This window comes from Vigna unguiculata, chromosome 7, assembly GCF_037176805.1.
Source record: "Vigna unguiculata cultivar grain cowpea cultivar isolate G323 ecotype 2 chromosome 7, ASM3717680v1, whole genome shotgun sequence".
NCBI classification, from domain to species: domain Eukaryota; kingdom Viridiplantae; phylum Streptophyta; class Magnoliopsida; order Fabales; family Fabaceae; genus Vigna; species Vigna unguiculata.
The window spans coordinates 43,887,762-43,914,914 of NC_140798.1; the positions used below are offsets into that span (position 1 = coordinate 43,887,762).

Genomic DNA, 27,153 nt, shown 5'->3' on the forward strand with positions numbered 1-27,153 from the left:
AATTTAGTGAGAACGCAATTGCAAATATCCAAAAAATGCAAAAATAGTTCAGGTTTTAGAAAAATTATAAAAATTAGCAAATCAAGTTAGTTTGGTATGATTTTATTGCAAAGAAATTGTAACAGTTTAATACGATTTTGACTCATTAAAATGAAGTTATGTCAAATATTTATTTGACTCACTAAAACGAAGTCATGTTAAGCATGTACAACTTTTTTTTAAGTTTTTTTGTAAAATATAACATAAAATCGTACCAAACTGGTATAATTTCAATTTATATCACATCGAAGTTGTATTAAGTTAACATAACTTAAATTAAAATTTTAAAAAATTTACAATGTAGTAAAGTAGTATCAAAATAACACAATTTATTTTTGATCAAAAGTTCAAATAACACTCGCTTCAAATTGTGTCAAGTTTACGTAACTTATTCATATTATATATATATATATTTAAATTTTACCATTTGGATAATTTAAAAAAAAAAATTGCATTATTTTGATGCTTTTGCCAACTCAGCTAAATACAATAAATCACCTATTGACCTACTTTGACATCGAACAAAAAAGCTTTGCGATAAACTACCGAGAATCCTTGTGCTTTAGTACTTCAGAATTATTCTTTATGAATTGTTATCTAAAACACTTTCCACTAGTTTTAATAGCCAACATGATTTTTAGGAGTTATTTCATTATTTAAATTAATAATATTAACATTAAGGTGTTACCAACATCTTCTATATTTCTATACGTAAGAATGCACGAGTAAGGTGAAGCATCTTGAGTCCCACTCTTTCATGCACATTCATTATTAAACTCTCAAATAAAGATAGTGTGTGTTGTTATTGCACCATTTCTCTGTCTTTCTTTCTATCATCTTCCTTATGGCTTCTGCAACACCCAAAGAGATAGTGAGAGAGCTCCCACCTCTCATCCGCGTCTACAACGACGGAACCGTGGAACGCCTCCTAGGCTCTCCGCAGGTCCCACCCTCCCTCCAAGACCTCCAAACATCGGTTGCATCCAAAGACATAGTAATCTCCGAAAACCCCTCCATCTCGGCGCGCCTGTATCTCCCCAAACTCAACTCCCACATCGCCCAAAAGATCCCAATCCTCCTGTACTTCCACGGCGGCGCGTTCTGTCTTGAATCCGCATTCTCCTTCCTCCACCACCGCTACATCAACATCTTAGCTTCCGAAGCCAAAGTTGTGGTGGTTTCCGTGGAGTACAGGCTGGCCCCAGAGAACCCTCTTCCTGCGGCGTATGAAGATAGCTGGGAAGCTCTCAAATGGGTAACCTCTCATTCCAACATCACCAACGGTGAACCTGAACCCTGGTTGATAAACCACGGTGATTTTAACAGGTTTTACATAGGTGGTGACACTGCAGGTGCCAATATTGCACACAACGCAGTTCTTCGTGTGGGTGTTGAGAGCGGGGGTTTGGTAGGGGGTGTGAAAATAGCGGGTGTGGTTCTTGCTTTTCCGTTGTTTTGGAGCTCCGAGCCCATTTTGTCCGAACCGGTGGATGGGTTTGAGGAGAGTTCGGCCATGCAGGTATGGAGGTTTGTGTACCCTGATGCGCCACATGGCATTGATAACCCTTTGATCAATCCTTTGGGTTGTGGGGCTCCTAGCTTGGCCTCACTAGGGTGTTCCAAGATGTTGATTTTTGTGGCGGGGAAGGATGATCTTAGGGACAGAGGGATTTGGTACCATGATGCTGTTAAGGAAAGTGGGTGGGAGGGTGATGTGGAACTGGTTGAAGTGGTGGGAGAGGAACATTGTTTTCAGATTTACCATCCTCAAACTCAGAATTCTAAGATCATCATCACTCGCATCGCTTCTTTCCTTGTTTGAACACCAACTGGTGGAATAAATTGGAGAAAGGGTGTTTTTGTTGCAGAGAGATGATACTTTGTAAGAGAAAAAGGGTGTTGGTAAAAGAAAGTATCGTCAGTCTTTGTGTTTTGTGTTGTTGCATTCTCACCAATTTTAATCTTCCCTCTTCTCTTTTCTTAACGAGAAATGATAGGTTGCCAATGATGACCACTTTTTTACCATCTTCATAGATTACAAATTAATTTACCTTAGATTACAAGTTAATTTTAAGATGATAAAAAAGTAGTTAAGATGTCAACCTACCATTTTTATTTCTCTTAGTTAATTCAATTTGATCATTATTTTGGGATGTTGAATAGTATATTAACTATTGTAGATTTTGATCGATTTGATTATTTTTGATAATGTCATTTAAATTATTAATGTAAGGTGAACGGTGAGTATGTATTGGCTCGAATTTTTTCTTAATTGTTTAGTTTTTTTTTTTAATTTAACCTGTTGATTTGACATATAAACAATATTTTTTTAATTAAAATAATGAAAATAAATTAAAACATTATAAGTCGACATATGACACGAGAGAAATTATGATTTTATCAAACACTCAAAAAAGAAAAAGATTAAATTAAACAAAATAAAGAATCAAAATTATACTTAAATTTTTATTAGATTATAGGATGATATATATATATATATATATATATATATATATATATATATATATATATATATATATATAATAAATCTCAGTAAAAAAAAAGTTGTTTCGTAACCAATTTATTAAATTACAAAGAGTACATATCTAAATCCAAATTGATAATTTAAAAGTAAACCACTGTTTAAATGTGTGAAACATTACTAAACTAATTATTGAATAAATTAAAAAAAATGATTTATTATTCAGTATGTAAAAGCTATAAATTGATCTAAATATTATAATTTAATCGCAAAAGATCTATAATTTAATATCAAATTGATTACTAAAACTACAATTTGATTAAAAAGCGGTTTAATAAAACTTAGCAGATAGTAGTTATTGAACTCTTTTATAAATTCAAAAATTAAATCAAATTTTAAAAATTTAAACATCTGAATTAACTATTTAACACACCCTAATTAATGATATCTTCCTGAGAAAAAAAAATGCTGAATGAAAACAAGTTCTGTTGTTGGTCGAAATTAGAGGGGTATCCACAAATTCAAATTTTGTTGTCACGTTGATCTAGGGTTGAGGATTATAACGACAACCAATGGCATCCAACTTTTTAAAACAAAACTTCTGTTTTGGTGCTAACAAAAGTACTCTCTTTGATCCTTTTCTTTTGCATCATTAACGTTTCCCTCCTCACCCTCCTTCTCTCTCGTCACTGTACGGTTCTACCATTCAAATTAAAGGATTGTGCGAAACTGCAGAGTGAACTGCAGTAGAGGGGTAACTGATCCTTAGATCGACGGAAAAAGAGGTACCCTTTTCTCATCTATAAGGTTTTTGTTTCGCACTTTGCGGTTTCTTAAATTTGTCTCTCTCCCTATCTATCTTTGTTTATACTGTTCCCAGTTCCTCGCGCTTTCTCCAATGGTTTTCAAAGTTGTGTTTAAAGTTTGTAGCTTTGCATAGTATCAGATCTGTCGCATTCTAACTTAAAGCTGAGATTTTTATTAGGATGGATTTGATTTGTGGGTGAAATGAACCAAACCAAACCAAACTGTTGTCTGTTATTTATTGCTGTCGACGGTTTTGTGGGTGTTCTCTTCTCTTCCGAGGAAACACACACTCGTGACACGTTTTGCTAAGTTTCCTCTATAAACTCTAACCATTTTCGTTTTCTCGTCGTGTTTTGAATGTTTAATTAGTTTCATTAACAATTTATGATTGGAATGGAGAAGTGTCCTACTTTGTCTTTGCAATCAATGCTGCGTTTTTATGGTATTTGTCACAGCAATTATTTCCGGGAGGGATTTCTTATGTTTCTGCTCATATTCAGCGAAAGATTTTTCTTATCCATTCAAAACTTCAATCTATGTTAAGTTGTCCTCAACAGTTGGGGAGTGGGGCCTTCAATAATGACGACAAAATTAACTATTGACTAACTGGTGTATCTCTTCAACTAATTTTTGTTCTTGTTATGTAACCTCAAATGTTCCATTACATACTTACTTACACTAGTTGTTCTTGTAGGTATCATTGACATGGAGCCTAATTCACAGCAGAGGTCATTTTCAATCAAACTATGGCCTCCTAGTCAGAACACCAGACAGACCCTTGTGGAGAGGATGACCAACAATCTGACTACTAAATCTCTTTTCACACAGAAGTATGGAACTTTGGACAGGGAAGAGGCTGAAGAGAATGCAAAGAGGATTGAGGATGTTGCTTTTGCAACAGCAAACCTGCACTATGAGAAAGAGCCAGATGGTGATGGAGGTTCTGCGGTTCAGCTTTATGCCAAAGAATGTAGTAAGCTCCTCCTTGATGTTCTTAAAAGAGGACCTGGTAGAAAGGAGGATGAATCTGCTCATACCACTACGCCTCATGAATCTGTTTTTGATATATCTAAAGGCAAACGGGCATTCATCGAAGCAGAAGAGGCACAGGAACTTTTAAGTCCATTAAAGGATCCAGGGAATTCTTTCACCAAAATATGCTTTAGCAACAGAAGCTTTGGGATAGGAGCAGCACAAGTTGCGGAGCCCATTCTCACTTCCCTCAAGGACCAGCTTAGGGAAGTGGATCTATCAGATTTCATTGCTGGAAGACCAGAAGCAGAAGCTCTTGATGTTATGAAAATATTCTCTTCGGCCCTTGAAGGCAGTGTCTTGAAGTCCTTAAACCTCTCGGACAATGCATTAGGTGAAAAAGGCGTTAGAGCATTTGGAGCACTTTTGAAATCGCAGAAATGCTTGGAGGAGCTTTATCTGATGAATGATGGTATCTCAAAGGAAGCTGCTACAGCAGTTTGTGAGTTGATTCCTTTCACAGAGAAACTCAAAGTTCTCCATTTTCATAATAATATGACTGGAGATGAAGGGGCACAAGCTATAGCCGAGGTTGTGAAGCGTTCTCCTTCATTGGAGGATTTTCGTTGTTCCTCCACCAGGATAGGCTCTGAGGGTGGAGTTGCCTTGTGTGATGCTTTAGGGAATTGTACCCATCTGAAGAAGCTTGATCTACGAGACAACATGTTAGGCACTGAAGGTGGCGTTTCTCTGAGTAAAGCTCTTTCCAAGCACACAGAGCTAAGAGAGGTATACCTTAGCTATCTAAATTTGGCAGATGATGGTGCAATTGCTATAGTTGATGCTCTTAAGGAGTCAGCACCTCAACTTGAAGTTTTAGAGTTGAGTGGGAATGACATTACAGCTGATGCTGCTCCTGCAATTGCAGCCTTTATTTCAGCAAAGCAGTTTCTGTCTAAGTTGAACCTCTCCGAGAATGAACTCAAGGATGAAGGTGCCAATCTGATAAGTAAAGCCATAGAAGGTCATGGCCTTTTAAAGGAAGTTGATATAAGTGCCAACCAAATAACCAGAAATGGAGCTCATCAATTGGCGGTGACTGTGGTGCAAAAGGCTGATTTCAAACTTCTGAATATTAATGGAAATTTCATTTCCGAAGAAGGCATTGAGGAGTTGACGGAAATATTCAAGAGTTCTCCTGACATGCTGGGTCCATTAGACGAAAATGACCCCGATGGAGAAGACATCGACGAAGAATCTGAAGGAGGTGATGCGGATGAACTGGAATCCAAAATGAAGAACCTTGTAGTTGATTGAACCGAAGCAGTTGAAGTACTTTCATCTTCTGCTGCTCAAGCAACACTTATGTAACTTCAAGTTCATCAATTGACAGCAGACAATCATCGACGAGACATAAAATGTCTGCAACATGTATCGAAACCTTGTTTTTAATGTTTCTTTTTTTTAGTTTCATTTCATTAAGGTAGATTTTATCATTTTCTGTTGCTTCCCGGCAGTCATTAGTGTAATGACATTCTGTAATCGATGCTGTGTTATTTTGTTTTACACATGATTCTGCTTTTGATGAGATGTCCGACTACTAGTTGTTTACAGGAGCTAATGCACCTTTCTCTTTTTGAACACATAAATCCTGTTATGAAAATACTAGCTTAAATTTGTGGACTAATGTTGAGATTTTTTCCTTATAAAAGTTTTAAAAAATATTTACCCAAATGGACATCGAACAACTTTAATTCCAGAAATAGACTCTATTATAGCAGTAAGAAATTCCGTTCTTGGATAGTGGCGTTCTCAGATTTTTTTTTCTTCCTTAAATAATAATATTATTTTAAAATTTATTTATTCGAATGGATTGTGGTGCATTTATTTTCTGGAATAGACCTTTTACTGTAGTAATTGGAAATTTGGTTCTCAAGAGCCGAATTTCCATCTGGATTTGTGATTTTCAACAAATAACTATCAGAATTTTGAAAGATTTGTGATTTTTTGTTTTCGTTCTGCTAGAGGATGGGAAAAGAGCATGCACTATGATGTTTTCGATGGCTGAATTAAGTTCTGTTTTCCAACGACCATATTCTGGGAGGGGTTTCTGTTTATTTATTTATTTGTTTTCTTAGTGGGGGAGGGGAAGATAAGTGGGAAAAATTAAAAGTAAAATAAATTTAATTTTTTTACATAAGAATTAAATTAAAAAAGCTTGATTAAAATTAGGAAGAATAAATTTTAATTAGTTTGAGGGAGAAAAGAAATTTAAAAATGATCTAAGTTTGAATATAATTTTGTTTTATAAAAAATTTAAATATTTTAAAATTTTAAAATTGAAGAAAATTGTAAAACTTTGTGAATCTTTATTGTTATTATAATTGGTGAAAACTGTAGTAACAAATGTAAATTGAATAATATGTAGTGTAATTTTTATATTTATATACAAAATGACTATTGCGAATAAAATTTTAAATAATTAATTATAAATGTGTAGTTGTAGATGTAATTGATTTGAGAGAAGGAAGTATAAATAAAATTAATTCAAATGTAACAAATGCTGTATTGTAATATTGGTTTTTGTAATATAATAAGAAGATAAATAATAAAATGGTTCTCCCTTTCTTACTAAAAAAACTCAGAAACCTCCTAAAATTCAGTTTTCAGGAACCGAATTCCGCGTCGCCACCTATCACAATAGCGAGTGAGAATACGATTATTTTCATATTTTATCATTTTAAATATCTGTTGGCTGTTCAACCAAATATTCTTCCATCGTACAGACCAGGTTCATAACTTACAGAAGTTTACAACGTTCATTCAATAAAAAAACCAAACAATAAGGGTGCAAAAGTTTGAATGCAAAATGTAAGGTGGAAAGTGGAAATGTACATATACATAATATAATGTGATAATAATATAAAATAAAACTGGTTTTTAAAAAGCATCTTCCTCTCATCTGTTATTTTTAAAAAATGACAATTTTCGTTTATTTTTATTCACTTTCTCTACACATGGAAGAAATATAATTTTAATTTATTTAAATTTTTTGTTCTTTTCTCACTTTTCAATTTTTCTTCCTTGCAACCGAATAAAGGTGATTATATAATTCGAACCTAATTTTTTTTCTTAACAAAATTGTCCACTTAAACTTATGCACTTAAGGCTCAGTATAGAAAAATATCAATCATAAGAAATACAATAAAATAATCAATGAAAATATATGAATGATCAAAAGTCAAATTTGCTGAAGTTTAATATTATATTGAATCGGTTAGTTTTAGACCCTGCCTACAGATAATGATAAAGCTAGTATTTTTGGGATGGAAAAGATGGATCAAACTTTTTTAAATTAAGAAATATTTACCTCGAAAATATAACAAATTTTAGCTTTGTAAATTAATTTATTACATTGTTCATACTACCAATATATAATCATTATAGATTTTCAAGTTAGAAAAAAATTTAATAAACTCTTTTGGTTCTGCATTTAAACCCAAACAATTGTAAAATCATGAAGCTATATTTTGGTTGTTTTGCTGATAACGTGAAAATTTGAATAAAATTTCTAAACGTTAAGCAAAATTAAACATACATTTAGATACCAATTTGTAATCAGGCAATTAGATGAAATCTGCTTAAACTATTTTCTCAAGGAAAACCAGTGTAATTCAAGCATCCACCAAGAAAATATAACTCAACCTTGAATATTTTCTTTCATTAACATTTTTAGCTAAATATGGATGTTGCATACATAATAGAAAAATCTAGCGTAATACACGACAGTTCCTTGTCATTTTCCCCCTAAGATCTTCTTGAAGAATCACAATCAATAGTCGTGCAAAATTCTGGCACCCATAGGCCATGACTAATTAACCTCATATCAGTTCCAGTTTGCTCTTCCATTTGAAGAATGCCCTCTGGCATCAGATAATGAACCCTGGCCCAGAAAACTTGACCTCTTCTTTTTGTGAGTATTCCATGATAACATATGGTGGTTCAAACCACTTCCAACATCCTCGTATGTATGTTTCAGGAAATTTGTTCCTTCAGATTTGAATCTCTTTGAAGAAGGGGCCACATGGAAACTATCTTCACTCGTGCGATCGTTTGCCATCGGAACACTTTCAGTCCTCAACTGTAAACTTTCTTCTGCTACCGTGTTATCGCTGGCTTGAGCAGTGCTGTCAGATGAGAGGTGGTGGTCTCTTCTTTTTCCTTTAGCTGAAAACTTTGATATGTCTTCTCCGTTCTCCACAGCCTTCATCCACTGCAGATCACTCAATGTATCTGCGTATACCACTTCTTTTCTTTTCCGTTTTCCAGTGACAGCACTGTTGAAATCTTTGGACTTATCATCCTTGTTAATCGGAGAATATACCCAATCTGGCAATTCGTGCTCTTCCATGAGACGGGATCTGTAATTTTCCTTTTGTCTTCTCTCTTCATCCATTTTCTCAAACAGCCAAAACTCCTCATCAGAACGAGCTGCAAGGCGGTTAATTTCTCTCTCACTCGGAACATCTGTCCCAAGTGAGCTTGTACCTCTGCGCATAATCTCTTCTAACATTTCTCTTCTGTCCTGGGCTGCACAAACCAAAATACTAGTGATTCAAATAATCTTTCATCATTTAGCCAAACAACCTACGAGGCACCGACATGGTAAACACAGCCAAATAATTAACCGATTCCAATTGAAATTTTAAATCTTTTAATGCATATATATATATATATATATATATATATATATATATATATATATATATATATATATATATATATATATATATATATATATATGCGAAGGTTATAAAGAATAGGCAGAAATTTGCTGGCATAAATGTATTACGTGTTCTGAAGCAGTGAAAGAAAAAATATCCCCTCCCCATCATCCCCCTTTAGGCAAAAGTATCACAAACTACATACCTGTCGAAGTTGTGTTAAAAAGTCCTGCTTGGATAACTTTGGCATCAATGCCCATTTTTTGTTTTGCACGCTCTAGAATCACCTCCTCGATTGATCCTACACTAACCAAAACAAAAACCCTAACTTCCTTTTTTTGTCCAATGCGATGTGCTCGGTCCTCGGCTTGTTGATCCATTTGTGGATTCCAATCGCTATCAAAGATTATAACAGTATCTGCTGTTTGTAAGTTCAAACCAAGACCTCCAGCACGTGTGCTCAAGAGAAACATAAAGTATGGGGAGTCAGGAGCATTAAATTTCCTTAGAAGATTGCCTCTTTCCTCAGTTTTTGTTGAACCATCTAGTCTAAGATACTTAAAATCATGAAGTCGTAAATAGATTTCAAGAACGTCCATAAGTCGAGTCATTTGCGAGAAAAGGAGGACTCTGTGACCAGCTCTGCGAAGTTTTGGGAGCAAACGGTCAAGAAGTTCAAACTTACCTGATGCTCTAACAATCTCCTCCTTACGTTTATACATATCATAATCTCCCACGAATAGGTAGGGATGGTTACAACACTTTCTGAGTTGCATTGTTAAGTTTTGTAGACTTTTTGATTTTCCAGAACCTGTAAAATATACATATTTGGGGAAAAATCGTTAGGAAGTTCTAAGAAACCAGGCATGTGAAACAAGAGATGTTAAAAGTCTGGGTACTATTTTTTAGTAAGAGAGAAGACAACTAGACACCAATAATAGGTGATTGAAAACCATATTTATGTTGAAGTAGCAAATGGTCATATTTCACCAATTCATAACAAAGTTGCAATTGGTAAAACATATTAATAAGGGAAATATATGGAACTGGTGGGAATAGGCTCATAAGTAACCTCCCAAAAGATGGGTTAAAACTTATTTCACAAGCATGTTGAAGATAAAACTAAATTCATATTCTGAGAACCAGCAATGGAGGCAACAACAATGCAAGAGGGGAATAGGATGAATATCTTTAGCATATCAATATCCAAAAGCAAAGAAAGTACGAGAAAAAATGTACGCTTTTATGTGGCTAAAAGAATTGAAACAGGGAATAACTGGAAGACAAGAAATAGACACGAACCGTTGTCCAACCCAACTCTGCCTACATCAGTAACTTGTTGATAATATACTTTCTGCCAGGCTGACATATCACATTTGAGTATGACCTGAGATTTCCCAGGAAGAAATTTTTCCACCTCATCTTTTTTCCGTCTTAATATGAAGGGCCTTATTACCTAAAGATAGAATGAAACACATCAGAGAAGAGGGGAAAAGAGTACAAGTTTAGGAAACTGGAAGAGAGAAACACACTTGATGCAGACGCCGGATAATCAATAGTTGTTCCTCATCTGTGAGGGAGACATCAACTCGGTCTGCGAAGGGGGCATTAAACCAGTCCTCGAAATTTTGAACTGAGTTAAAAATGTTTGGAAGGAGAAAATTAAGCAAAGACCACAACTCCTGCAAACTGTTCTGAATTGGGGTACCAGTCAACAGAAGTCTTCGTTGGATGTGATAACTGCACCCAAAAAATTTTAAGAATTAGAGAAGAGAGGATCTAAACCACCTGAAGTGTGGTACTACACTATCATGTAAATTGACTTAACCATTGAATACTTTGATTGTCTATATGTTATGAAGGCAATCCATTTTTATTAATTATATATTTTTTCTAGTTCAGTGCAGTCGTCAGAACTGTTTAGAGTTGTTCTAAATAATATAGATGGATATCACAACCAAGAAATTTAGGGAAGTAAACATATTAATCCATGTCACCACCATATGTTGGGTAGAATCATACCCATTGTCTAAGGTTCTTGCCAGAGCAGACTCGTGGTTTTTCAACCGGTGCCCTTCATCAACAATCAAGTACTTCCATTGAATTTTCTTGAGAAATGCTTTATCTCTCATTATAAGATCATAGTGTGTTAATAAAACATTGAATTTCCCCTCCCCTGACAACTCTTCCTTCATTGCCTTCCTCTCATCCAGCCGTCCGTCATAAAGAATAGCTGTGATGCTAAATCAGAAAGAAAAAGAACACGTGATTTGAGTTTTGAAAATTAAAAGTGAATATGATGATGTGCAAAATTCACAAACAAATGCATATCTCCTCTCCCCTTGCGAAGAGGGGAAGCAATAATTTACAATGTTGGCATACCTAGGAACCCATGTTGTGAATTCATTAACCCAATTTGGCAGAACTGCCTTTGGAGCAACAATCAAGTGGGGCCCAGTAACACCCTTGTTTTCCATAAGATATGCTATAAGTGAAATTGTTTGTATCGTCTTCCCAAGCCCCATTTCATCAGCCAAAATTCCATTTAAATTGTTATTGAACAAAGAAAGCATCCATTGGAGCCCCTCTATCTGGTATGGTCTTAACTCTCCACCTTGAAGAATAGAGGGTTGCTCAGTCACCTGTAAACAGCTAAGTTGGTTATTTTCCATCGTGCTGCTACAACTTTTACTAAAACAACTAATAAGGAGTGACTTTTTTATTTTCTTTTCCTCAAAAGAAGAAACTCACAGAAACAGAAAATTATACAACACATTTGGAGGAGAAGAAATCCTCCTAAACGCACAATCAAGAAAACAAAGAAAATAAAAGATATCGATGAAGCACAAATGACATTTCCTCCAGTTATGTCTAAAGGAACCCCCCTTGAAAGACAATGCATTACACCAAATAGAAACAGGCGTCTAATTTCCCAAATAAGCTATTATGGTAAACGTCTAGTAAGAAATAAGTTTAACAAAGCATGAAAATTGTGTTGAAAAACTCTGTATTTTTTCTCCAAGAGGTGTCCATAGGTACTTACCTTTTCTTGAATTGAATGTATGGCAGAATTATATTGCCGCTGACCTTCAAGTAAATCACTCGAATCACCATTATGATCAGAATCGATCACATCAATATCTTCATCAATAGGTGACTCCTTAGAAATTCCATTCTTTTCTGACTCTGGTAAATCTGCTTCAGAATCTTCCAATGGCTCAATACCATCTGAATACTTTTTGTCCTTTTGACGTTGAACAGCTGCTCCTAAATTTACTAGTAGTTTATTCGTTTCTTCAAGAAGCAAAGTTAACCTCTCATTCTTACTCTCTTTCACCATTCTCATGTATGCTTCTTGATCATCAGCCTTCAAGGCTTGGAACCTCAATTTCTCTGCCCGAGTTGCCCTTTGTCTTTGCCTTCCATGCCATGCCTTCACAAGCATTTATGAGAATAAAAACTATTATCTTAAGCCACAATAAAGAGCAAAAAATTCATCTAAAATGAACTGTCCAGGAACTGAAAAAGACACAGCATTAAGCTAAAAATATCTTCATCATATTTCCGAAATAAGCAATGTTTTAATGAGTTTGCAATATAACCAGTACACGTGAGCATATAAGAAAAGTTATCTGTACAACAAATTGTACAACTAGTATGAGGTGTAATCAATCCTTTGTCTCCTATGTTGATAAGTATTGAGAGGAGATGGTCCTATTAAATTGTCAGTTGGAGAGTTATTTTGGATTTCTCGAACAGAAGACTCAATGAACATGGGTGGATTGAAGGATGGAATGGGTAAGATTTGTTTAAAAGAACTGAAATTTTGCGAGGAAGAAGAAAGTAAAGGGGTTTCCTCAAAGAATATGACGTCAATTGATATCTAGTTTCGTGACCGGAGAATAACATGAATAACTCTTTAGAAGACGTGAGTATCCCAGAAAAACACTTTTGATAGTCCTCCAATAAAGGATACATGTGCCTGGAGAAAAGTCATGAACAAACCAAGTACAACAAAAAACATGAGGAGATGTGATATAATGACTTCTAGAAAAACATTTAAATGAGGGATTTTATTTGCAAGAGATGAAGAAGACATCCTATTTATTAGGAAGGTAGTGAGAATCCCATCACCCAAATGATGAATAGGGACATTAGCCTTGAGTAACAAGGTTCGTGCAATTTCAACTAGGTCTATCTTTTTTATTCTTGCTATTCCATTTTATTATGGTGTGCATGGACATGTGGACTGATGAAAGATTCCTTGTGAGGATAAAAAGAGCATAAGTCGTGTATTCTTTAGCATTGTCACTTAAAGAAATTTTAATTATTTTTTCAAATTGATTCTTGATCTCATTGAAGAAGAACTCAAAAATAGACAAAATTGAGATCAATCTTTCATTGAATATACTTAAGTACATCGACAATATTCATCCATAAAAGTCACAATATCCAAAAGATGTTACACTACTTGGACCCTGATGGTGTGTTTGGATATAGAACTTTAAGATGGTAATTCACTTTTATAAAGAATTTGAAATGCTTTATAACAAAATATATTGTTTGGGTACAGAATTTTTAAGGAAAGTTTTGGAATTTTAGGAGAGTAATTGGATTATCTAAGATTAGAAAATTTCAAATTCCACAATAAATGTAACCGTTTAAAATTTTTCACACTCTCAAATTATGTGTCTTTTCTTTGTATTCTCTCATCAATTTGATTAGGGTTGCACGGTCATGGACTTGACTAAGATTGAGCCATTATTGAGATGACTTTTTAGTTGATGTCGAATAGGACTTTTTTTATTACTGTTAATAAAGTTATTTTTTTCATTTAAATTGTTAAGATTATTTTATTTTTATTTTTTGTGGTAAGCAATTGTTATTTCTCGCACGATATTAGCCAAGATTTTCTCTAATGAACGATAATAGCAAAGCTTTTCTCTAATGAAGTCAGGGAGACTATTTTTTTATGGATGTGAACTAGATATTTTCGATTGACGATAATTGTGGTTATTTTTTTTGTCAATGTCTGCAGCGATTGTATTTTTATCATCAACACCTATGTTTTGCTTTGTCAATAATTTCTAAGAATTTTTCTTTCAAATGCTGACTAGGAAGCTTTTGGTGAACATTATGATTTTTTTGCCCATGTCAAATGGGAGAATTTTTAGTTGACATCAATTGAAAAGTCAACAAAAAAAATCCAACCAATAGCCTCATAAATTAATCCCAATTGATGTCAATCAAAATAATTGTGATTGAGAAAAAACTTTATCAGTATTAGTTGAAAAAATCTTGATGAGCTTTAACTGAAAAACAACATCAACTAATATTGACTAAAAAAGATCATCAATGTTGATGTTTTGAATTATTAAAAATTGCTTGATATTTGTTTTTTTTTGGATTTTGGTGGTAATCAAAATATTTTATCCAAACAAAACAATTCAAATTTAATAAATTTGAATTGTCTTATTCAAACAAAAAAATTTGAAAAATAACCCATTTTGAAATGAGATCAATTCAAATTCAATGTATATTTAAATGTCTCAGAAATTATGAAATTCACTATCCAAATGCAAAGTAAATGTCTAAATCGACGATGGAAAAAACAGACTTACATCTTGTTTCATAGTTTACGTAAAGAAGACTAAATATGGTTGTGTAATTGACATGATTCACAATCTGATACACGTAATTTGTTCGTTCCAAGAACCATTTTCAACTTTAATAAGTTTGGACGTCCTATGTAGTCATGAAGTTTTGGAGATGGAGCAGCAAACAAGACACATAAGGAGTTGTTTCTAGACAGTAGAGACCTTGATATTCATGTTATACACCAATTAGTCAACCTATACCACATTCCTATATGACAAGAATAAGCATCAAATGTTCCAGAACAATTTGACGATTAGGTCAATTCAATTGACGAAGAGAAACAAGATTGAAAGGACAACAATTAGGAATAGCGATAACAAACTTCAAATTTAGAGAAGGAGAAAGAGAGACTGGATCAATTCTTTTGGAAGCAACCTTATATCTATTTGCCAAGGCAATAAGATAAAAAAAAAAAAAGGACAGAACAAGGAAGGAAATAGAAAATCAATACAAAAAGTGACCAAAAGCACTTGAGCCAATTATCCATGGACCTTAACTATCCATAGATTGAGAAACGTAGGTTATTGAAACCATAGGTGTTAAAGATGCTTGGGCTTGGTTGTTGGACTTTAAGCAAAGATACTCTGATATTCTTTTTCAGGGAACTTCTTTCCCAAATGTTCTTAACTTCAAAACATTTGCTACATTATCAGGAAAATCCCTCAAGGAGTAGCATGTTTTTTAAGTATGACACATTCTCTTGCAATAAGAACATTGAGACGACCACCTTTACCATTCTGCCCTCCTCAATTTCCATATTTACATAATAAATGAAAAATAAGAGAAGAAAAGTGTACCTGGACACCATCATTCCTCTGTTTTCTCCTCTTCAAAGAAGCTTGAATTTGTAATTGGAACTCACGGACAGTGTTGAGTATTTCTGCAAAAAATTTCCTTGTTCTAGTCTCTATATGATTTTTCTCCTTTTCTTCTAATCTTGATAGTCTCTGCATGTGAGGAACTACATTAGATGAGCTGTATTTTCATTTTATATTAAAACCACACAGACATCAGGAAATAGAAACTGACTCACTACACTTATGCCTTGTATATTTAACTAGTACAAGTATGGATGGTGATCTATAACAATTGAAATTCCAGATAAATTTATATTCCCTCATCTCGCCATAAGCATGCCTATGTGAATTTGTTAGTCCGTTTTCCCGATTTGTGTCAATCATACTATTATTGTTCATTTGGAATATAAACTGATACACAGCTGACAAATTACAAAGTTTTTAGTAAAAGAAAGCCAGTTGTGTCCTTTCTTTGCCTGTCCCAGGTGAAAAATGTTTATTATATATTTCGTACTTACAAACAGATAATATTGGATTTTCTAGTCAAAGCATAAAAGAAAATGTAAAATCATTGCATCAATGAAGCCTGAAAATCCGCAGATGTAGCTATAATCCATGATATCCATGGTAGGAAATCAGCTTGAAACACACAAAAGGAAAGAGGGAAAATAATTATCACTGAAAAACAAAAATTACCTCAGCCTCCCGTTTCTTCCTTAATTGATCATCAGCATCCATTGCAAATGGATCTCCAACCCCATATAATGGACGACGCAGCCTCATCATGCCCCAGTCAAACAATTGCCTGTCTGGATAAGCACACTTAGCATTGAGCCAGTATTCAGAGCTCACATCAGTACGAACCTTCATCTGCAGCTCTGCAAGCTGCCAGAAAATAAGTCCTTGCCAACAAGGACACAATTCTTTGTCATTTCTCGGTTGCAGTTGATAACAAATGTAAAAAATCAACTAATTTCCTCACTATATATTATTTTCAACTTTCATTACATTAAAGAGTTAGCTAAAAAGGTTGTACATACTTTTGCCTTATTATACCAGTCAAACTAGGTGTGCATCAAAAGAAAAGGCAGGACAACAACTATAAAAAAATTAGCAATCAATTTGTGAAAGTTTGGTAACGCTTTCAAATAAGCATTATCATAGACATGATTCACAATAACTAAGCACTGTAGAAAAATTCCAGAATCAATTTTACCTTTAGTCCATAAAGTTCAAGCAAGCATTTTGTCTGCAGGTCCTCTCCCTTGCTTGAAGGCAATTCTGGATAAACACAGTAACACAGTTCTTCAGTAAAATAGTGAGAGCTCCAACTTAGATACCACTACCACTTAATGGATATGGTCATATGAAGAGACATGTTCAGAGACAACTTAAAGCCACTTCAAAACACTACAGAGAAGTTTCAACACAGATAGCTTCATGTCAAAAGGAAACCTTATCCTATTCACCCTCTCTAACAAGCTTATAAAAATATATTGGGAAATATAAGTGTTTCTATGAGGTGCTTGATGTGTCTTTCTAGGTCCTGAGGAGTGGTGAGTCGTTTGACATTGGGAAATGTAAGTGTTTCTATGAGGTACTTGATGTGTCTTTCCAGGTCCTGAGGAGTAGTGAGTGAGTCGTTTAATTCAAAAGTGAAACAGACTATCCCCCTTGATGCAGCTCATGTGATGAAGCAACGGACACAACTACACCATCCAAATCTGGTGAGTTGACTAATTTATCTGCTCTTGAAACACTAATTCGGCGAAAGGTATATAACCTAAAGGTATCTAAACCCAATATAGTTGGCTACACTACATTGACTTGAATTTCAAGCCATTTACATGTTTTTAAACTACACCCTACAGTTAATACACTCTGATTTAATTTATTTATAACTTCATGGCAGATTCACATCAAGAACCTAAACGTACTAAATCATAAGAATTTCTAAGATCTTTGGTACCAAATACAACCAGCTAATTGAAAGTTTTAATGATTGATGGGACAAGAATGATTTTTTCTCAATATATTTGCTGATTGTGATGAATTGTTGTATAATGGTCAGAAAGTAATAAGACTGAAAGTTTTGAAACTTGCTGCCTCAACCCACTTTACTCCTCTTGACAAAGCAATCATCCTAACCACATAAACCTTTTGAAATATGTGCCATAGTACCATTTAGTTCAGTAAACGGTCTTGCACAAGCCATACCTCTAAAGACAATCAGTAGTATAACAACATTATGCAATCACATCAATCACTAGTAACAAAAGTGAAGGAGGTAGACAACATCAGCATTATCCTGGTACAAGAGGATAGCTACATGAATCAAAAGATATCACTTAGTTCGGTTAATGCCCCCACTAAGGGTAGACAAAACAAGCACCAAGAAACTATTTACAAATTAAAACCAAATTCAGCACCAAGTCAACACGGAAACAAACAAACAAATTTTAACTTTAATCATTAACCTTGAAGATCATTCAACCGATGCTGAATCTGACTCCGATACCGACTTTCCCTTGCTTTCTCCAGTTTAAAACCAGACACACAGTTGGGACGCTGCTTCGACAGTGCATCTTCAAGATCCGATATCAAGTCCTCTCCAGAATTACCTCCATCATCCTACAATTTCAATAATAACTAGTAAATTCTACACACAAAAAGAAATGTAGAAGCATACAATACAACATAACTGAGTTATACGAACAATCTAGAAGCAAACGACAGCAGAAGTGCACGGCTAGGTAAACCGTAACACAAAATAGAGTTGAACACAAGAACGACGGAACCGAAAAGGAAATCAACGTTTTGCACACTGAGTAGACGAGTGGCGAGGTAGCTGGAAAGTGCACGAAATTCCAAGCGCATACACACATACAAACAAAACAAGAGAGCACGAAGAAGAAAACAAACGGCGAAACCTAACACAAGATTAGCGATAAACGAAAGGAGAGAGAAAAGAGAGAAAAAGAAAAGAGAAGACGTTACATGATTGCGGTAGATGGAAGAGACGGAATTGAGGATGTGAGGAGGGAGAGGGAGGTCGCGCGAGAGAAGGTTGAGGGCACAGATGAGTGTCTTGGCGTGGTGGCGCCCATTCTGCTTCTCCTTCTCCTTCTCCATGGCGCGAGCGAGTCACAACGGTCCCTTATTCTTTTTTTTTTTTTTTTTGTTAACCAATATTTGAAATTCTCAATTACTCTGTGACTCTCACTCACCACACAGACAAAAACGCACTCTATCACGCCTTGTCTTGTGTTTACTCCGCGAGACAAAAAACCCTCCCTTCGCCTTCTTTGGGTATGAACGTATTTGGGGACGAATTAAGTTATAAGCTACCAACGCGGCACTCCTTTTTTCCCCAATTCCAAACGCGCCTCTATATTTTCCGAAAAGACCTATTTACCCTCTCTTCTTTTTAATGCCTTTTTCAAACCAATTTCTGTCTAGTTATAATTGCAAAGGAAGGTTCTTATATATATATATATATATATTTTTTTTTTTTAAATTCACTCACAAAAATTCTATTTATAGTTATAGCTATTTTCAAATTTATTTGAAAAGAAAATCGTATATGAATAGGTATTTTTATATAACACCTTAGGTAAGATATAAAAGTTTGAATTTGTACGTAGTACAAATTTATTAAAATCATAATAAAATTACCTTAGGCTGTGTTGTCTAAAAAAACAGCTTGTCGAAAGGACATTGTAAGTAAAGATAAAACTTGAAATTTGTGCAAATTATTGAAACATTTTCTATTTAGGTAGATAATAATTGACCTTCCTGGAATTTTATTAAATTTTCAATTGAAATTAATTTTACAATAAGATAATAATATGATCAACATTACCAATTGGTTAGATTTCCTACTATTGACTTTATATGTCGCATATTAAAATGTTGACAAAATATAAGGTGGAACAAAAAATGCAGCCATATAATCTTGGAATGCTGCACTTTAAGCCCATTTCCATGACTACAAGGCATCGTCATCCATTCATACACCACCAATGTCATTTTTCAAAGCAAGCATCATTCCATCAAGACAATGCACGTTCAAATTTATATTCAACCAACATGATTTTGAACTTATATCATACATTGCATTGGACATTTTTTGTTTTGTTACAGAAAGAAAGATAAAAATGCAGAAGCAAGAACTACAGAGTTAGGTATTCCAAGACAACCGAATCACAAGTTGATGAGGAAGGAGACTGCAAGGGGGAGATTGAAATTGGAGCAAGTTAGATTTTGTAATATTGGTTAGTACTTGATTCCATTTTAAGTGTTCTATTTAATAATAATATACTTTAAAAAGTAAGGCTTAAATATATATTTGGTTCCTATTTTCATTGTTTGTTCAATTTGGTCCTCATTTTTGTAAAATCACATTCAATCGAGTCCTTTTGGCAAACGGTGTTAAAATGTTAACGGAACAGTGACATGGTGGAACTGTTTGAGTTACATGTCAAATTTTTGGCAGTGACATTGGCACAGTGAAATTTTATGGCCGTTGTAAGTTTAAAAGTTAGTGAAATTGATTTGGGGAAGAAATGAGGGTTTCAAGCAAAATTGTGACTAGCAAGAAACTTGTATATAATCCAGTTGGTGATTTGGAATTCCTGTTTGAGAAGTATGTCTTGCCACCACAAACGAAAAGCCAGAACAGAAATCAACCAAAAAAGTACAACTTTTTAAACACTAACCTGAACCTAGTTGATGCTCCAATCTCGAATGACAACCTCCAAGCGCAATCTCGAAGCGCAATCTCCAAGCTTCAATCGCAAATCACTCTCCAAGCGCAATTTCCCCTCTTCGCGAACCCTAATTGATGAACAAGAACCTCCACCACCCAAGAACCCTAATTTTCCCCTTTCTCACCAACCCTAATTTTTCCCTCTCGACCACTCCAATACCCAATTTCAGTTTTTCACTCAATGATAACTCCCGCTGCAGTAAACCCTCAATACAAACTTTTTAATTTTTTTTTCACTTAACCATGTTCTATCTTTTTACGTAATTCAAATTTTTTTCCCCAATTTCTTTTTAACTAAACATTGTGCCAAGGTGTGCAATCATATATTCAAAAATTTGACATATAATCCAAACAGTTCCACCGTGTCACTGTGCCGTTAATAATTTTAACACCGTTTGCTAAAAAGACTCAATTGAATACGATTTTACAAAAATAAGGACCAAATTGAACAAACAACGAAAATAAGGACCAAATTGAATAATTTTGACAAAAATAAGGACCAAATGTATATTTAAACCAAAAAGTTATGTTATTGATGTTCGTAGAGTAGTGATCGTGAAATTTAACAACTGCTTCCTACTGTAGTTATCCAATAGATTCAATAACAATTACATTCCTCAGTTACATGTATAGATGGAACACTTGTATTTGCAAGTTTTACAACCCAGGTAAACAATAAATAGTGTTACAACTTCCAAAAGATTCAGTAGGAAAACTCCAGCCACATAAGGGCCAGTTTGGGAGGAGGCAGAGGCACAATTTCTAATTTAGCTTTTCAACTACTGCCTCTTTGTCTCAGTTTCAGCCACAATTTGGGTAATCAATGCCTTAGCAATATGAAACTTTGGACCTCAACAATATTCAACCCTCAAGTACTCGGTTGATTGGTTCTTGGAAGTACTGAAGAGAGATAAAAATAGCTTCCTGTTCAAAAAAGATGAAAAATGACTTAAAACATAATCAATAAGTTAACCATTTGAGGAGGGAAACAATTTGTCAGACAGTACCTCTGTTCGAATTGTTCGGCTCCCCTGATGAGGACACGTATTCAAATATAAATTGAATATATCCTGTGCATTTTTTCCCTGCATATTTTATGAGCAAGAGAATTTATATCCAATACATAGTTCTTTTTTCCTATGTAAACTCTATAAAGAGTACTTAAATTATGAGAATATCCAATATCACTCTTCACGCTGAATTATAATGAAATTAATACATAAATCATTGCATGAGAACCTAAGAAAGACAAGCATCTCATTGAAAGAAGAGTCTTGATGATATTCAGGATTATGACCTATACAGTTTTCCATTTTTTCTAGTAAACCAAACAGAAGTGTAACATCAGAACAGGGAAGCACTCAGCGGTTCTGGCAATTTATGGAATCTCTGATTTGCAGCAGTCTCACAATTACATCCATGTATAGATAACTAAAAGAAACTAAGTAATACCTTTAAGTTATCATCTTCTTCAATACTTTCTTCCAACCCAGCCAATCCACCAAAGGCAATCAACAAATGTCTAGCAATTCAGAGAAACAAGCAATTTATTAATCAATTCAGGTAAAAAACTTGCATCAACAGACATAATTCTTTTAAACTTTATACTTCAAATTTGGTCAGTTTAGAGAACCTCGTTATAAGTAGGAAGTTACATAGATAACAAAACTTTTCATACATCAGCCAAATTTATAATTGCAAAAGTCAATATTATAATAATAAGAAACCAATTTCACAACATATCAAAGAACCCATTCCCAACACAGCCCATATAGCATTTCTTGACCATATTGACCCAGACTCCAAAATGTATAAAAGAAACAAAGTGCTTGATGGTCATTATTGAATTGTTGAGTTACACTAACTTTACTGTCTCGTGTCTTAGGAGCAAGCCGTAGTTTGCAATCAGCACCCATTTGGAAAATTATCATTTTACAAATATATGTTAACGAAAAGAAAAAAAAAATGCGGGAGGGCTTGCAAAACACCATATCTTAGAATTATAAGCCTTTTCACTTAAAACAGCAACATAACGAAAAGCTAAAATCAACATCTAAGCAATCTAACATTAATTATTATGCAGCAGATGTTATAACACAGTACCTGAAAGAAGGAATTTCAAGATCAGATGACTTAATAATCTGACCGTGCTCAGAGGTACCAATTATAAAATCATAACCACCCTGCCACATTAACAAGTCAAATGAAGGGCTCGTGAGTAGAGTTAGGGTGGAACAACAAAATTAGACTAAGGATATTACAAGAATATTTGTCTGTGTAGGAGGGGGATGATACCTTGTATGAACAATCCTTAAATACTGAGCTAATATTATGTGCATATCGTACTCGATATCCCCAATATGCCCCTTCTTCACTAGGCTTAGATGACGAGACAACCTGGCGTGGTAAATCTAGATGAAGTTCACTGTATATCAGCTTAACATATACTGAAAATGTTGAATGCATTTGGCACTCGTAAATGTAATTTCTTCATTAATAGTTTAATATGTAATCAAGGTGCAGTCTTTCCTTTTAGGTTCAGAATTATAGAACTTTTGCAGCAATGATTTGACATGAACATGAGGTATTTGACTGAATGAATATGGTAACTTTCCATATTTAATATATTGGACAGAGATATGTAATTCCTCTAGAAAAAATACAGGCATCACATGTTCTGCTTGACAAACTTGAAATAAAAAATGGAGAAATTGTGTAACAGATTTTAATATAAAAAATATCTTTAAAACAAAAAGGCTGGATGACCTTGATTTCAGCACAGGAGACACAAAAGAACTTCAAGATAATATTGTTGAGGATATGCAGAAATGTATGGGTGAAAAATCAAGCCCGCAATAAATAAAAGGAATAATGTCAGTCAAATAAAAATCTTTTGCTCAATGAAGAAGAAAGCAAGAAGAGAGGGAAATACTTTCAAAAGAATATACCATTGTTTTATCAATTATAGCTAATGTTGTACTGTGCAATTTTCATCAAGAAAATATCATCAAACATCTAAAGCAGATGTAAAAAGAAAAGAAGCAAGGATCGTATTACCAGAATCCAAATTGCGATTGGTACCCATGGCAACAGTTACTCTTTTTCCTGGTTCAAGTATTTGGTCAACAATAGCATTCTGCATATGATGTGTACTGAATCAGATCATAGACAAACAAACTGAAGTCTACTTCATAACCATATTTAAAGAGTAGAAAGAAACTGATCAAAGTTATTTAACGTACAAAATAAAATTAACAATCAACAACTGTTACAACTCGCAAATTAAAATGGAAGATAAGGAAATGAAAGTAAGCGAAAGGAAATGCCATGATGGTATTTCTAGACATCATTGTTGAACTTGTGGTCAGATGCTGAAATCCAAACTTCATGCTAAACATGAACAAAAATACGGATAGAAGGATATGTCTTGCCACATGAAAAATGAAAGAACAAAGACAGAAGAGAATCAAAAGGGACTAACATTCCCTCCGCTCCCCTAACTAATACCAAAAGTATTAAAAAAATGTTTAGCTTCGGGCCAAGAAATGTACAATATCTATGTCCATACCTTCACTAGCCCAACATCAACTAGTGTTGCCCCGGAGTTTGAGTCTCTTTCTTTTACAGTAACACCTATGAAGTTATAGCAATATATCAAAACCTGGGTATAGTAACAATGGAGAAAATAACAAAATGTAATGGCAATGCCAATGCTAAAAACGTTTCTACTTTAACAGGTTTCTCTGTGAGTAAAAGAACAGCAAAATAAAGAGGATAAAATGTTCATTTAAAGTATTCAGAAGGAAGGCGCCAATACAATAAACATCACCAACCAGCTACACCAAGTATTATCCAATCAAATGAGATAGAATAATAAATTAATTGACACCATTGAACTCTATCAAAGACCAAATGTGCTACTAGAGTAAAGTCCTTTTTAATGGTTTCCCCTAAATTTTCCTTAGCTTTTCCCCTACCCTTTCTATCTGAACTTTCTCATCAAGGGTATCATAAAATTTTTGGAGGCTCTATTCTAGTCATGATCCTTTCCCCCCTAATATTAAAAAATAAAAACATACTTTTGAAGAAAAGGCTGGTGCAAATTTGTGAACTTTTAAAATCAGAAAAATCATCAATTAGCGAAGACTCTGTGCAGAGGTCTGCTTGCACAGGTTGTTCTAAAGGCCCGTTCTCACCAGAGCCTCACTTCTCAAATAAGGAAACCGACCCTTAGATGAACTCCTTCCCTATTCTTCTTATTAGGCATAATACTACAACCATCTACCAAATAAATTCATTCCTAATTGTATCTTTTTTCTTAATCTTCATTTATACTTCAGCCTTCTTGTCTCTACCACACTTACTTTTGCTCGTTAGTGATTCATTGCCCAACATTCACTGCCATAGATTATTTCTAGACTAAAAGTTGATTGGTAGAAATACTCTACAAGTTTATATGAAATCTTCGATCACAAATTACATCCAGCTTAAATGCTACATGTTCCTCAAATTAAAGGCTCAACTAATCCCAGCAAAAACTATTATTTCAAATCTTTACATATTTACCAATTACTCTCATGAAAAGGCAACATTAACTGCAATAAGTTAGGTACAGCTGGTTTTGTTATCCAATTATGATTGGATTTTACTTCTACATTGATAGCCAGTATCAATTTTTAATATTGCACAAGTTTTTCAGGTATTGCACCTAAATTGATATTTCTCACAAAAAGCGTATTTTCGGGAATAGATAGCAGAAGTATATGAAATATTAATGATATCCACGGATCAATTTCTTTAAAATATCCATAACTAAATTCAAATGGCAATTTAAAAAGTGTGACAGCAGGACCATATGGAAATACTTTGTTCCCAGTATAAAGGTTCTATATTAGCCTTGCCATCTGACCTAGCGATACCAATACACAGGTGTTGAGTTACAATCTATATTACAAAGGCCAACTCACACAATCATGGAAATTGATCATTTGCAAACATGTATATAGAAAAAATAGAAGTACACTTTCATCCACCACAAAAAATGAATAGCAATTAAATTAGAATGTGATGGCCTACCTTCTCGATACGGACCCCACTCGTGTTTGCGCAAATGGTGTGGAGCATCAAGGGGTGGCAACAGGCCCTGCACACAAAGTGCAATACAAACATCTAAAGTCAGGGATGGACTTACAGTCAACAAAACTAACAAACTTCAGAAATGTAAGGAAAGAAGCAAGTTAGTGGATTGCTCCAACCACAAATCTTAGGCTGTTATGCATTGGAAAGAGAGCCTTCCTCAAATACTGAGGTGTCTCAAGGTACTGCAGGATTCGCATCAGAAAAGCAGCACCACTTTCATCATCCAAATTATCCAGCACGGAATCATTTTCTAGGTTACTTTTATTGTCAAACACAACCACCTACGTGTAGAAATAACAAAATATCTATATCAGAAAAAAAAACCCAATACCAAGAATAATAACAATAAAGATTAATAAATCATTTAGTCTATGTCAACTTCTTTTTTCAGTCTGTATGCCTAATAACACGATGTTTTAGTCCCCATAAGCAAATTTTAAACGTTCTAGTCCTAGTTTTCTGACAGTGAAAATGGCAAAGAATGGAGGCAAAAGGAATAAAACGAACAAAAAATGCAGATGACTAAAACATGGAGCTTTCAGGTATAATACGAAAAGTTGTTGCAGGCAAAGGGTTAAAGGACTAATTAAACCTAATAAGAAAAAGAAAGATAGGAGAATGTAGAAAGCCTGGAGTGAAGGTTTATGAACCTCGTTGATTCGGAAAATGGTTGCGGCACGAGCGATTTGACCAGCCAACTGAAAAGGGAAAACAGTATTAAAAGAAAAAAAGGGATATTGAGAATGGAGAGCGAATGAGAAAATGGAATAACGGAGATTTGAATTGAAGGGTATCCTACCCGCGTAGCGAGCTCGAGAGTTGGAACGTTGTCAATGATGGAAGCAGGCACGGCCATGCTAACTGTGGGTATTTTCTTCCTCTTACTATTTTTCTTGAGCTTCTTCTTATTGCGAGAATCATCGTTGTCGCCATTGTTGCCGTTGAGCTCTGCTTCCACCTCGGTGTCTGTTGTCTGCTTCTTGTTCTTCTTCGCCATTCCTAGTACTACGCCTTCCTTCGACTTGGAGGGTTTTCTTGGGACCTCCTTTTTATTCATCTTTTAAATATCACTTTATAAATAATAATAATAGATTATAGGTTTAATTGATAAATTAATTATGAGTTAAAAATGATTTAAATCCTTATCTTTCCAGAAATTTTAAAATTAGTTAATTTTAAATTTTTTATTAATTTAATTATTAATTTTTTTATATATGTAAATTTAATATTTTTAATTAAAATTTATTAAATTTATTTAAAATTTCAAACGCGTTTTATAGAATTTTTTGACTTAATATTCAAACAAACATTAAACAATCCTGAAATGTAAAATATCAAATAAATCTAACAAAATTTGATTAAAATAATTAAAGTCATGTATTTAAAAAAATGAAAGACTAAATTGATCCAAAATTTTAAAATAGACTAATTTCAAAATTTGTTGAAAAAGTTATTTAATGCATTAATTATTTAAAAACATTCGTTTTTTGAATTAAACTTTTGTCATTTAAAAAATCATTCAGTATTACTCAATTAACAGAAGAACTCAAAAAATATAATTATTTTGAATGTAAAAATTAATGAATTTAATTAAAAGTTGTTTAAATTTATTAAAAACTTATAACTTAATTAAATTAGATTATATAACATTCAGTTTTATGTATAATGATGAAGTACACTGTTCACTGCACACCTAACCGCATCACTGGGTAACTTATGTGAGAACAAATTTGTAATCTTCACCTCGTTTTAGAAAGAAAAATAGAT

General features: G+C 34.1%; 4 protein-coding genes across 5 annotated transcripts; 2 read left to right on the forward strand and 2 right to left on the reverse strand.

The window, feature by feature from the left end:
• The first annotated feature begins 725 nt into the window (after positions 1-725).
• On the forward strand, positions 726-2,064 carry LOC114190838 (2-hydroxyisoflavanone dehydratase-like). The gene has a single exon (XM_028079885.2). It carries the CDS (start codon positions 884-886, stop codon positions 1,859-1,861), a length of 978 nt encoding a protein of 325 aa, XP_027935686.1. The 5' UTR covers positions 726-883; the 3' UTR covers positions 1,862-2,064.
• Positions 2,065-3,118: 1,054 nt separating this feature from the next.
• On the forward strand, positions 3,119-5,888 carry RANGAP2 (RAN GTPase activating protein 2). The gene is made up of 2 exons (XM_028081678.2): positions 3,119-3,306; positions 4,023-5,888. The coding sequence occupies exon 2, from the start codon at positions 4,034-4,036 to the stop codon at positions 5,615-5,617; it is 1,584 nt and encodes a 527-aa protein (XP_027937479.1). The 5' UTR covers positions 3,119-3,306; positions 4,023-4,033; the 3' UTR covers positions 5,618-5,888.
• Positions 5,889-7,996: 2,108 nt separating this feature from the next.
• LOC114191014 (putative ATP-dependent DNA helicase CHR12) lies at positions 7,997-18,798 on the reverse strand. 2 transcript variants are annotated; one of them, XM_028080143.2, is made up of 12 exons: positions 18,477-18,798; positions 17,957-18,110; positions 16,696-16,760; positions 16,176-16,364; positions 15,480-15,629; positions 12,068-12,457; positions 11,407-11,666; positions 11,047-11,265; positions 10,557-10,764; positions 10,327-10,480; positions 9,230-9,835; positions 7,997-8,890 (listed from the first exon to the last, which is right to left on the reverse strand). In XM_028080143.2, the coding sequence occupies exons 1-12, from the start codon at positions 18,609-18,611 to the stop codon at positions 8,187-8,189; spliced, it is 3,234 nt and encodes a 1,077-aa protein (XP_027935944.1). In that variant the 5' UTR covers positions 18,612-18,798; the 3' UTR covers positions 7,997-8,186. The 2 variants fall into 2 exon arrangements, with proteins under 2 accessions (XP_027935944.1, XP_027935945.1); XM_028080144.2 differs by lacking the exon at positions 18,477-18,798 and having other exon boundaries at positions 16,176-16,381; positions 17,957-18,014.
• A 1,957-nt stretch (positions 18,799-20,755) lies between these two features.
• Positions 20,756-26,442, reverse strand: LOC114190246 (methyltransferase C9orf114 protein). The gene is made up of 11 exons (XM_028079053.2): positions 26,186-26,442; positions 26,037-26,084; positions 25,503-25,667; positions 25,324-25,390; positions 23,816-23,880; positions 23,305-23,383; positions 22,543-22,658; positions 22,351-22,430; positions 21,700-21,769; positions 21,255-21,332; positions 20,756-21,171 (listed from the first exon to the last, which is right to left on the reverse strand). The coding sequence occupies exons 1-11, from the start codon at positions 26,381-26,383 to the stop codon at positions 21,109-21,111; spliced, it is 1,029 nt and encodes a 342-aa protein (XP_027934854.1). The 5' UTR covers positions 26,384-26,442; the 3' UTR covers positions 20,756-21,108.
• Positions 26,443-27,153: the final 711 nt, after the last annotated feature.

Coding starts and splice junctions, on each gene's coding strand:
- LOC114190246 (XM_028079053.2), bottom strand. CDS start 26,383: ATGGCGAAGAAGAACAAGAAGCAGACAACAGACACCGAGGTGGAAGCA. Junction 22,431..22,542: donor TTAAGGATTGTTCATACAAG/GTATCATCCCCC, acceptor TTAATGTGGCAG/GGTGGTTATGATTTTATAAT. Junction 21,333..21,699: donor AAGAAGATGATAACTTAAAG/GTATTACTTAGT, acceptor TAAAATATGCAG/GGAAAAAATGCACAGGATAT.
- RANGAP2 (XM_028081678.2), top strand. CDS start 4,034: ATGGAGCCTAATTCACAGCAGAGGTCATTTTCAATCAAACTATGGCCT.
- LOC114191014 (XM_028080143.2), bottom strand. CDS start 18,611: ATGGAGAAGGAGAAGGAGAAGCAGAATGGGCGCCACCACGCCAAGACA. Junction 18,111..18,476: donor CTTCCATCTACCGCAATCAT/GTAACGTCTTCT, acceptor TTGAAATTGTAG/GATGATGGAGGTAATTCTGG. Junction 11,266..11,406: donor TTCACAACATGGGTTCCTAG/GTATGCCAACAT, acceptor TTTCTGATTTAG/CATCACAGCTATTCTTTATG.
- LOC114190838 (XM_028079885.2), top strand. CDS start 884: ATGGCTTCTGCAACACCCAAAGAGATAGTGAGAGAGCTCCCACCTCTC.